The following is a 13,002-nucleotide window of genomic DNA, read 5'->3' on the forward strand; positions in this document are numbered from 1 at the left end:
GGATTTGTATGCTTTATGCCAATAATTTTTACTGCAAAATTTGCTTTTAGATAGGCAGCATTTATTTACTCTCACATCCATGGATATTTATTCTCTTTGTTTGTTTTAAGTTTTCATCGTGAATTATAGTCCTACATTGATAAATTAAATTTTTGGGTATTTTTTAATGTTAAATGTAACCCTAAAACCTTATTATTAATGTCCATAATTCTCTTCATTTTTCATTACCACAATATTAAGGTTAATAAAACATATGTGTGAATAAAAATTTATGTACAACTCATTTCGTTGGAATTCTACATTGAACCCATAAAAAATACAATTTCTTAATTATTATTGCCAATAAGTTTTACTAATTCACACGCACAGTTTTACATATATCAAAATTATATCTTAACATAGTTTTCTACGTGCTATTTGTTTATCATCCTCCTTGCTGAGTGTTGCTTAAGGGTCCTGCATGGAAGCTGCAGACATAAAGATTAAACACTTGCAGTCAGGTGGGTCTTGCCCCACTGCATGGCCTCAGGCAGGGTACTTAGCCTTAACTTTCTTAGCTGGGAAATGGACTACATACTTTTTTGCAAGTTTATCATGAGGTTTAAATAAGAGATTGTCTATGTAAGGCCTTTATCCATGTCTGGCATAGAGTAGATGTGCAAGTGGAGATAGCTGGGATTTCATTCCAGGTCCTGTATACTCCAGAGCACATTAGCTGACCAGAACCTGGAATAAGATACACTGGTTGCTAACTTGGAAACATCCAGCCAACCAATTAGATTTAAGGGAGGAGGCTTGTCAAATAACTATGCGGATCCCTGATATTATTACCTTTGGATTATTTTGTTATACTCAACTTGGAGAAGTTGAGTTTAATAGCATTATGATTAAAAAATCATTGAAAACACATATCACAGCATGAGAAAGTAGAAAATTCTAACTGTATAATGTTGCATTTATTTGAACAGGAGTGTAGGCACTTTTTTTGAAACAGCCATACTTTATTATCTTACAGATAAATCCAAAGCAGATGGCAAAGTTGCTGTGGTAGCCAAGAAAAGGGTAAGATCATGTTTCATTATATAAAATATGCAGACTTCAAATTCCATTTGATTAAAGCTATTTTTAAAAGAAAATTGAATTAATATTTAAAAGCAAAATGACATATAATCAGTATTTTCTTCTAAATGTTAGTTGAGTGCATTTTTCCTTTTTTAGGTTAACACTAGAAATTTAATTTTTATGATTACTTACATCAGTGTTACAGACTTATGAGGAATTAGAATGATAGCAATATTTAAAGTTAACAAGTAAGTAATTGCTTTTATTTATATTTCACATACAGGGGTGCCTGGGTGGCTCAGTCAGTTAAGTGTCTGACTTCAGCTCAGGTCATGATCTCACAGTTTGTGGGTTTGCGCCCCACGTCAGGCTCTGTGCTGACAGCTCACAGCCTGGAGCCTGCTTTGGGTTCTGTGTCTCCCTTTCTTTCTGCTTCTCCCCCACTCATGCTCTGTCTCTCTCTGTCTTTCAAAAATAAATAAACATTAAAAAAATGTTTTTAAAAGTTGTATTTCACAAACATACTCTCCTATACTAAAATATTTTTTGTATACCATGTTATTGGAATGTGTGCAATCTCATGGAAGATTTAAATAATTAAAATTCACAGCTTAATATGGACTTTACCTTGAAGTTGAGAACAGTATCAGGCATTTGTATAAATCTAAACATAGAATCTTTGAATAAATTTTTTTTTTATTTTTTAATGTTTACTTTTGAGAGAGAGAGAGAGAGAGAGAGAGAGAGATGGAGAGAGAGAGATGGAGTGCAAGCAGAGGAGGGGCAGAGAGAGAGACGGAGACACAGAATCTGAAGCAGGCTCTAGGCTCTGAGTTGTCTGCACAGAGCCCAAGGCAGGGCTGGAACTCACGAACTGTGAGATCATGACCTGAGCCGAAGTTGGACGCTTAACCAACTGAACCACCCTGGCACCCCTAAAGTTTGTGAAGTCAAGAGCATTTTAAAAGAATTCTAACACATCAATTTGTATATGCAGGGAGATGTTTAACTCTACCTATTGTCAAAACTTGATTGGGATAGGATGAACCTTTGACATTCTCCTCAAGTGACAGTATTCTTAACAGGACACTACTGAAAAAAGAGAAAGAGCCAATTCTTAAAACAAATTCTTTTAGGCAAATAATATATTGGTGTCATAAAAAGAACTGTGATTGAAAGGAAAGCCTATCCCTGTAGTATTTCCCGTGTTGAATGGTGGTGTTGGTGCAGGGTGGACCCAGGAAAGGTTGAGTGTAACCTGGACGAACAGAAAAGATGTTGGACACAAACCTATAGATGAACAGGCAAGGAAGTAAGTGTTGTTTTTATATTCTGAGTATGTATATAGGTCATGGGACTTTTTAAAATCAACTCTTCTGCTTTTTGACTTGTAAAAGTAGTCTGTACTTTTCACTGGCTAAATAATGTTGCTGCACCTTTGCAGAGAGGAAGTCAATATCATAGAAGACAAGGTTGCCTTTTAAAAAAGAAAGAAGGGGTGCCTGGGTGGCTCAGTCGGTTGAGCGTCCAACTCTTGATTTTGACGCAGGACGATCTCAGTTTGTGGAATTGAGCCCTACATCGAGCTCTGTGCTGACAACACAGAGTCTACTTGGGATTCTCTCTCTCCCTTTCTCTCAGCCCCTCCCCTGCCTGCACGGGAGTGTGCGCTCTCTCTCTCTCTCTCGAAATAAATACATAAGCGTTTAAAAACAAACGAGGAAATAGGACTTGTGTGTATGTCTGAAGATTTAGACAGGAATTTTTGAGATAGGATTGTTAATGTGGGTAGAATTGTTTATTTTAGTCTCAGCTAAAGGATATTTAGAATAAAAAATGATAAGGATAATAACTAACATTTTTATATACTGTTTTATTTTTACCAGTGATTCTCAGTGAAAGCTATACTACTGTCTTTAGGACAGTGCTATTTAAAGTGTGGTCCATGGACCAGAGCTGGTCTGCAAACTATTTATTATTGGTCTGCAATGAGATAAAAGCCAAAAATGAGAGGAACCATTTAGAAACTTGTATTGTAATTCCACAGGGTCATTTTTTCTGTTGAATGTAATGATAAAATAGAACTTACATTTTATATTTGTTTTCTATTTCACTTTTTTCCTAGTAACTTGTTTCTGTTTTTAATTTTGTATAGAAGTATAGATCTTAGGCAAATTAGGGACAAAACGTCCTTTAACACAGATAATTTGAGAGACATCTCCCTATGAGATATGTTAGGAATTTGTAGAAGTGTCTTGGGTTATAGTAATTTGGGGAATACAGGGCATTTTGTTGGCCAAAGGTTAAGGAAACTAGATATCTTGCAATGCATGGAACAGAACTATTTCACAAAAACTGTCTAACATTTGGCATGATTTTTGAATGTGCTGCTAGACTCAGCAAACTACAGAGATACAATTGACCCTTGAACAACAGAGGTTTGGGGCACTGACCACTATAGTCAGAAACCCATGTATAACTTCTGACTCCCCCAAAACTTAGCTACTAATAGCTATTGTCAACTGAAGGCCTTACTAAAAACGTAAATAATCGATTAATACAGATTTCTGTATGTTATATGTAATATATACTATATTCTTACAATACATTAAGCTAGAGAAAACAAAATGTTAAAATCATAAGGAAGAGAATCTACATTTACAATACTGTATTGTTAAGAAACTGCATGCAAGTGCAGGCTTTTTATGGAGTGGAATAAACACATTGTTCTTGAAATTATTGAATAATTTACTTATTTTCTATTCAACATATTGTAATGTATTTAAGTATATATTTAGCTGTAAGAATAGGAGTGCAGTTACTGAGAAATCATGGAAAACATTTATAAATCTGTAATAGGAAATTTGAGATGATTTTTAGCAGTCTTAAAATCAAACATTACTAAACACAGATACATGAATTGTATTGATCTGTTTGTATTTCAAAAAAATAAACATTTAGAAATATTTCATAGTATTGCTACCCTTTCCATTTGTAAACACTTTACAATAGTGATAAGAAATCTATCTTTAAATATTTACATATTGAGATTATTTGGGAAGAAGGCATAGCAGACATTATCATCATCATCTTACAAAGGAGATCATTTATAGTTAGAGAAGTTAAGGAATTTGCCATACACCCACAGTGCTCCTTAGATAATTTTACTTAATCTTAGTTTTTCTTAGTTCTTATTAAAGTTTAGCAAGCTAGTCCTATTAGAGTTTGAGTGTTAATTTCAACTAATATGGTAGCTTTTATTTTTTTATACATTTGGATCTATGGATATCGAAGACAGTATTTTTTTTAAAGATAGAACTGTTTTGGGGCGCCTGGGTGGCTCAGTCGGTTAAGCAACTGACTTCGGCTCAGGTCATGATCTCGCAATTCGTGGGTTGGAGCCCTGCGTCAGGCTCTGTGCTGACAGCTCAGAGCCTGGAGCCTGCTTCAGATTCTGTATCTCCTTCTCTGTCTCTGCCCCTCCCCTGCTCGTGCTCTGTCTTTTCTCTCAAAATTAAATAAATAAAAATTTAAAAAAATAACAATATGATGTATTAAGTGCCTACAAAGGCCAGGGATACACATACGTTACTTCATTTGATTCAACAACAATTATGTGAGGTAATCATTGTTGTCTATGGTTAATGAATAAAGAAAATAGGCATAGGGATGTTCACCACTGCAAAAACTACATTACAAAGATGAATGATAAAAACAAGTAAGGTAGTTTTCTGTACAGCCCCTTACCCTGGGTTGCAAGTCTTAATAGTCTATTTTCTTTATTTATATAAACAGAGGTATATATGTACATGTATAAATGCTTTGTGATTGTCTTGTTTTTACAACAATGAGATCTTATTATATATATTATTCTACAGATTTAACTACTTAAGCAGATACAGATCTGTTTTTAGCCTTCTACATAGCATACCATAACAGATATATCAGTTTTAATCAGTGAGCTCTATATTGATGAATGTTTGGGAGTTTTTCAAGTTGCTGTTGTGGTTTGATACTGCTACATGCAATGCTTTAATAAACATCTTTATGTATATATTTTAAAATACTGATGCCATTATTTTTATAGGATAAATTCCCCAAATGGGCTTGATAGATTAAAGCTAACCACAGTGTCACTTGCCTCCCTTGAATCATGAAATGACCTTGAGGAATAAGTTGTCAAAGTTAGGTGTTGGCCTGTGCTGAGTTGTAGAGGCAGTCTTTACAACCTGTTTGAACCAAGGTATAAGAATGTTCCCACCTTGAATACTGTTCCTAAGTGCCTATTAGGAAAGTGCTTCTTGGGTAAGTATGAGAGCTCTATCTGCAAGCCTCTGCCATTCCCATAGGCCCCTTCTTTTAGCTCTTCAGCCACATGTTAAGATAGAGGTGAGTAGTAAAGGTGCCCCATCTTTTCACCTGACCACTGCTCTGCCCAATGGCAGCAGTCTGAATGAAAAAGAATTAGAGTAAGTCTCACCTACCTCTGAGTTCCGCTTGCAAAAAAAAAAAAAAAAAAAAAAAAAAAAAGAAGGGGAAGATTTGGATTTTCTCCTAAGTCCCTTCCTGCTCTAATATTCCATGAAATATTTATAACAGCTCAGTAAATACTTTCAGAATGTCAAAGGACTTGTGCAGACCAGAGTAAATATCTGGGTCGCTTGGCCCAAGAAATAAAGAAATAAAAGAATAAAAACAGTAGTGTATGGGGAAGATGGGTGGAGTAGCTGATGGTGTTGCCTGTTACAGTTCTGCGAGATGTTTGAATATAAAAAACAAAGATTCAGGAAACAGTATATTGCGGTAGAAGGAGTAGGAACTTATGAATGAACCAGATCTGCTTTCAAGGGCTAGTTCTGCTACTTAGTTGTGTGACCTTAGGCAAGTTAACATCTTTGTGCCTCATTGGATTAATCTCTGATTTGGGAACAATAAGAATTACCTTGTATGGTTGTTATAAAGATTAACATGAAAAGCAATTAAAACAGCATAGAGTTTACTACATTTTAGTAGGTACTTGTTTAATAAATGCCTAGTACTTCTCTAATTTCTTCTTAGAAATAGGAAGGATTTAAGAATATTTAAAATTTTCAGACTTATAATAACATCATAGTCTATTAGATAGTTAAGATTATGTAAGTCTTTTTTTAAAGGAAGTCCAACATTTTAATCATAATATAATTTTTTTCGAAGTAATATAATAACATTGTATTTGGAGAACAGAATTTTTAAATCATCCAAAATCCATCCCCTCAATTATAATTTTTAATTAATTTTATGCATTTGTTTACAGTTATTTCTATATGCATATGTTTATTTGCATGGCTTTAATCATTGAGTAATGTACCATTATTGTTTTCATTTATGCATTACATCACAAATCTTTTTCATGTTGTTTTACCATTCTTAATACTTTTAAGAGGTTTTTTGTTTTGTTTTGTTTTGTTTCGTTTTTAATTAGAGAAATAGCATTGTGAAAAAAACAAAAAATAGGGGCACCTGGGTGGCTTAGTCACTTAAGCGTCCGACTTCAGCTCAGGTCATGATCTTATGTTTCATAGTTTGAAGCCCTGCTTCAGATTCTGTGTCTCCCTTTCTCTATGTCGCTCCCCCACTCAAGCGCTGTCTCTCCCTCAAAAATAAATAAGTATTTAAAAAAATTTTTTAAACACAAAAAATAGGTATAAACCCTTTCCCAGCTATAATTTCAATTTTAAAAGAAAAGCAACTGTTAATAGTTTTATATACTTTATGCATGTATAGATATATGTATCATGTGCACAAATAAATGCTTATGAATAAATAAAATATGTATATGTATACATATATGTACTTTATTAACATAAATGAATTAAACTTTTTTCAGTCAATAATATATTGTGGGGGCGCCTGGGGGGCTCCGTCGGTTAAGTGTCCAACTTTGGCTCAGGTCAGGATCTCACAGTTCATGGGTTAGAGCTCTGCTTTGGGCTCTGTGCTGACATCTCAGAGCCCGGAGCCTGCTTCAGATTCTGTGTCTCCCTCTCTCTCTGCCCCTCCCCTGCTCACACTCTGTCTCCCTGTCTCAAAAATAAATAAATATTTAAAAAAATAAATAAATAATAATAATAATAATAATATATTTTGGACATCTTTTCAAGTCAGAGATTTACCAGGTCTTACCCAGTAGCATAGCATATAATTTTATGGAAATGTCTTCATGTAGAACACTCTCTTGGACATTTAGGTTGATTCTCAATTAGTAAAATTATAAATAAAAATGCAGCAACATCATTATATACAAACCTCTTTAAATGTTTCTGTAAGTATTTCTACACTAAAAATTTCTAGAAGAGGGCTTGCTGGTTCAAAGAGTAGGCACATTTTAAATTTTGCCAAATTGTTAAACATCTCCCATCCAAAATATTCCCCAACATTATTTTACCAATTACTGTCCTGTTATTAGTGTAAGAGAATATCGAGACCGCTTTAACATGCCAACTCTAGCCATTAACAGTCTTTTTTCTTTATAATTTGTTTTATTGTATTTTTATTATAAACTTACGTAATACATACTAGGGAAAAAATACCAAGGAATACAAAAGTGTTTAAAGTGGAAAGGATAAGTCATTTTCTTCCCGCTTGTTACTTCACCTCTAACATTTCAGGATTTCAAAATCTGGAAATAAGCATCCTTGTCCATTTTTGCTCATTTGTGCACAAATTTCAACAGAATAATTCCTGTAAGTGAAATTGCTCAGGTAAATGATGTGGGTGTTTAAAATCTGGTTATATATAAGGAAAGATTGAAATATTGTTACATATTGAAGGAAACAAAAGGCCGTAACAACCAAACGTAATGTGTGATCCTAGTTGGATCCTGAAACGAAAAAAAGGACGTCAATGGAAAAACCGATGAAATTTGAATTAGATCTTTATTTAGTTAAGAATTTTATAGCAATGTTAATTTTTTGTTTTGATAATTGGACTATGATGTGTGTAATGTTAACAACATTAGGGGAAGCAGGGTGAAGGATATATGGGAACTCTTTTGAGCTAATATGCAATTTTCTGCAATTCTAAAATTATTTCCAAATAAAAGTTAAAAATTCTAGTAAAGTACTGTCAAATTCTTTTCAAAACAGCTATATCTGAATATTCTTACCAATGCTTTTCTCACTCTCTTGCCAGCTTTAGATATCACCAATCTTTACATATTTGCCAATATTTAAAAGGTGAAAAACATGTCATTGTTACTTTCATTTGCTGTTACTTATTTTTTTTATTTTAATGAAGTTGAGCATTGTTTAATGTACTTATTGGACATTATATTTCTTCTGAAAACTGCCTATTTATACTCCCGCCCGTTTCTTCCATAGGCTGGCCTCTCTCTCTCTCTCTCTCTCTCTCTCTCTCTCTCGATTTGTAGGTGCTCTCTTTAGATATTGATCCTTAATACTTTGTTAATATGCTGCAAACATTTTTTCAGTTTTCCTTTTAAGTTTTTTTCTAGTTCTCTTGCTGTGCTTATATATAGTAAAACTTTTTCTTTTAGGACTTTAGAGCTTTTGTGACATGATTTAAAAGACTGCCCTTTATTAAAATATGTTATGATTCATTTCATCTGTCTCCTATTGCAGTTGGTCACACTTTGATGCAAATCTCTGTGAATATTGCTTGCTTTCCCACCACCTGTTTTGTTTCCTTCTGATAATTCCCAGTAGAACGATCCCTAGGACAATAAATAGGAACATGTCAGGTTGTACAGTCTCACCAGCAGTGCATGCAAACGCCACAGTCATCGACAGGTGTTATTACATAAAGATTTTGTTGCCAGGGTACATCATACTTTATTCTTTTAATTTGCATTTCTTTGACTTGAGGTAAATTGTGTCTGAGTTCTTAATATTTTCTTACAAATTTATATGAACATTTTATTTATTTTTTATTTTTTAATTTTTTAAAATGTTTTTATTTATTTTTGAGACAGAGAGAGACAGAGCATGAGCAGGGGAGGGGAAGAGAGAGAGGGAGACACAGAATCTGAAGCAGGCTCCAGGCTCCGAGCTGTCAGCACAGAGCCTGACACGGGGCTCGAACTCACAGACTGTGAGATCATGACCTGAGCTGAAGTCAGACACTTAACCGACTGAGCCACCCAGGCCCCCCTAGATGAACATTTTATGTACTAGTAATGAAAATATTAATTTTTTGTCATAGTTTCAATATATGCTTGCTTTTCTGTCATTTTTTTCCTGGAAATACAGAAGTATTTGTATGTGGTGTGCTCACATCTACATTTCTGAGATTTTTTATTTATTACTTAGCATAGACTTCATAGATACTAATGCAGTAGAGTGAGTAAGGAAGAGGACATCTAGAGGTAGACTGTCAAGGTATCCTGGCTCTGTCACCTTCTAGCAGTGTGGTCTTAAGTTAGCTGCTTACCTCTAAGCTCTCAGTCTCCTCCTGGTAAGTGGGAAGAATGGAAGTATTGCAAAGTAAGACTGCTCTGACAATTTGTGTAAAGCGCAAAGCACAGTGGTATGTCCTTTATGCATTTCATAGCTTTATGCATTTTCCTATTATTATGGGAATATGGATTTATTTTTATATGAGGTATGAGAATAGGGTGTAAAAGTTTTACACAACTTGCTAATGATGGGGTTCAGGACATGCCACCCCCAAATATGGCATCTTGGTGTATTGAGTATTTCAAGCAGAAGGAATTTGTGAAATGGCAGGTGCGGGAAGGATTTTCTGACTTTCCCTGGAGCAGGTTATAAGAGCCTCATGTGAGATGTCATCCCTAGACTGGAAGAAAAGGAGCATTCTTGCCTCTGAAGACAAAGGGAGCCCAAGAGGAATCTGAGGGAATAAGCCTTACTGCTTCCCACAGTTTACTGCAATTAGCTCCTACCCTTTCCTGTCCTGTCACATATTCCCACGACCTTCCACTCTTCAAGCGTAGCATAAAAACTCTCAGGTTTAACTGCTTCTTTGGGTCTTCATGTTCTTAATGAAGGCTCCTAGGTCACATAAAACTTAAATTAGATAAATCCGTATGCTTTTCTCTTGTTAATCTATTTTTTTGTTACAGGGGCCCCAACTGAGAACTTAGAAAGATAGAGGAAAAAGACATTTTTCCTCCCCTATACTGCTAGTTATTCCAATACCATTCATTGAATTTTTTTAAGTTTATTTATTTTGAGGGAGACAGAGACAGTATGAGTGGGGAAGGGATAGAGAGAGAGGGAGAGAGAGAATCCCAAGAAGGCTCCATGATGTCATCGCAGGGCCCGACACATGGCTTGAACTCACGAAACCATGAGATCATGTACTGAGCCAAAACCAGGAGTCGGATGCTTAACCTGAGCCACCCAAGTGTCCCTCCGATACCATTTATTGACTAACAAGTAATCTTTCCCTTCTTTACTGTTTTGAATCTTCTTTATAATGTATAATATATCTTCTTCATAAAGTAACACATGACATTTAACATGTCAAAATACCTATTTCTATATCTATTCATCTATCTGGTCTCTGTATTTTAAGTTTATTTATTTAGTTTTGAGAGAGAGAGAGAGAAAGAGAGAGAGAACATGCACACACCAGCACAGGCAGGGAAGGGGCAGAGAGAGAGGAAGAGAGAGCATCCCAAGCAGGCTCTGCATTGTCAGCACACAGCCCAAGGCAGGGTTTGAAATCACCAGCCGTGAGATCATGACCTGAGCCATGATCAAGAGTCAAATCCTCAACCAACTGAGCCACCCAGGCGCCCCAATCTATCTGGTCTTAAAACAGATTTCAAATTGCTTTAATTATTGTTTATCTTTAATGTGTGAATTCGTGATCCTTCATGACTGTAATTTTTCAAAAATTGTTTTCCTGGTTTTTGTCTGTTTACTTTTTCAGTTTGTATTGTGTCTGTGTATACGTGTGTGTATGTATGTATGTACATGTTTTCTGTATATTATGATGTTTTGCCATTTAAAAAAACCTTTCTAGTGGGCGAAGGACTGCCCCTTTTAGGTAGCAAAGGGTACATCTTTCATAGGCAAACCAACCAGTCCCAAACCCATATCCCTCAACCACCTTCTTACCAAACTCTGAAACATGAAGCCATTATTTCCATTGCCCTAAATCATCCCAGAATCAAGTACCAGGCAACTGGAGACCATTCCCATAGGCCAGAGCCCTCCAGAATTATTCAAACTAGCCAATCCTGAACAGTTCACCCTACTCTATCTTGCCTTTCCTTTAGCAGCCCCAATAAAGGCACAATTTAAATAGCTTCAACTACACACAAATGAACTTTAGAGTTATTTAGTGAAGTCCCGAGAAGAATTCTGTTGAGATGATGATTGGCATTGTAGAAAATCTCTGTATTAATTTAGGGAAAAAGTACATGTTTATAATACTAAATAAACACATGCAGAAACATAACTGTCTGTCTATTCATTTCTCTTTAGTTTTTTTTTTAGTGTAAAATTTTATATATTTCCAATTAAGGCTATCTCAGATATTGTTACTAATTGGAAAAGGATCTCTTTGTCATTTGGCTTTCTAATTTGGCTTATATACAGAGATTATAATGTGCATGTATGGGTATCTTTTTTGTCCTAACACTTTGCTTTTATTAATGCCAAGACTTTAACTTGTAACACTTTGAAAGACAAAATTAATGATCACTCTCTTGATTTATACATTTCTGTATGAGGAAATTAGGCTATTATATTTTCTGATGAAAAAAATATTTTCCCCTAAAATTATTGCAAAAATTCTTTATACTAAAGCAGGAAATTTTCATTAGCCCAGTTACAGTATAAGTTGCTTATATTTTATGACTAGATGTCTAAATATTTGTGTTAATTAATAAGCTTGCTGTTAATATGGAATTCATGTACTGCAACTCACTTGATTCACTAGCTTTATATGCATCTTTCCCCAAAGATAAATATTATAATAGATCCTTACTGCTGGCTTCTAGCCCCAGGCAGAGAGAAATCTCTGAAAAGAATAGTAAGCAGAAGAACCCCTTGGGAAGAGTCACAGTCAGAATTCAAAACTCATTTGGTTTCCTTTTGGATTCTTTGTGGGTGTCGTTCACCTTTCCATAGATAGGCCAGTTGCCTAACTCTTTCTTTGCTTTGACTTTCAGTCCATGGATCTGACTTTAGCCAAATTTGTCTCCTTGTCATTCCAATAAGATGGTCAGTGGGAGTTGGGGGGTAGGGGGGAAATGTGCCTTATCTTCCCTGGAGATGAAGCAACAGTGTCCTAGTGTGAAGGTCATGCATGCTATTCTCCAAGTTCACGGGGCTTGCTTGCTGTGGAAGATGTGTTGGCTAGCAGCTGGCTATTCAAGGCATCTTGACCATCTCAGGGCTGTTGGGCTGCCTGTTGTTGTTGGGGTTGTAGTTCTCAGGGGTGCTGTAGAAGGTGCAAGTGGAGAGGAATATTGGTGATGCCTTCTTAAACCAGTAATTTTTCCAGTGCAGTGATTATCTGAGAAAATTCAAGGTTTGTTACGCAGATGTGGTACTTGGTAAACAGAAATTTATGTTTATCAATAATTTTCTCTCTTTTAAGAATTGTTTTTGTCCCAATTACTGAAAACAAACAAAAAGTATCATTTTTGAATGTTGACACTAAAATAATAGAAGTGTTGAACAGAATAGTTTTTGCTTCTGTATACATAATACCCATTGAAACATTCACTCAAAATATTAATTCACTTGGAATTTGAGTTCTTACATACTTAAAAAAATTCGAAACTTTTCAACTATTACTCTCTCTGTTTTCTACTCTATATTTTAATGTTGAGCCAGAAGGCAATAGAGATAATTCTACAAAATGTGATTGCTCTTTTGTTAAGAACAAAAATCTCTTCATGTTGAGTCCTGGTTATCACATGAAGTTTCTAGGTATTGTCCTTTTTGTTATTTGGAACTAAAGGTT

The 13,002-nt window shown here is 35.1% G+C and overlaps 1 protein-coding gene across 1 annotated transcript in view; it reads left to right on the forward strand.

The window, feature by feature from the left end:
* The window catches only part of ZCWPW2 (zinc finger CW-type and PWWP domain containing 2), an 84,525-nt gene that overhangs the window by 50,619 nt on the left and 20,904 nt on the right, over positions 1-13,002 (forward strand). Inside the window, 1 exon segment of the mRNA XM_019422861.2 lies at positions 1,016-1,062. Coding sequence (XP_019278406.1) covers positions 1,016-1,062 — 47 coding nt within the window.

The sequence above is a fragment of the Panthera pardus genome, unplaced genomic scaffold (assembly GCF_024362965.1).
Source record: "Panthera pardus isolate Hobbes unplaced genomic scaffold, ASM2436296v1 HiC_scaffold_16, whole genome shotgun sequence".
NCBI classification, from domain to species: domain Eukaryota; kingdom Metazoa; phylum Chordata; class Mammalia; order Carnivora; family Felidae; genus Panthera; species Panthera pardus.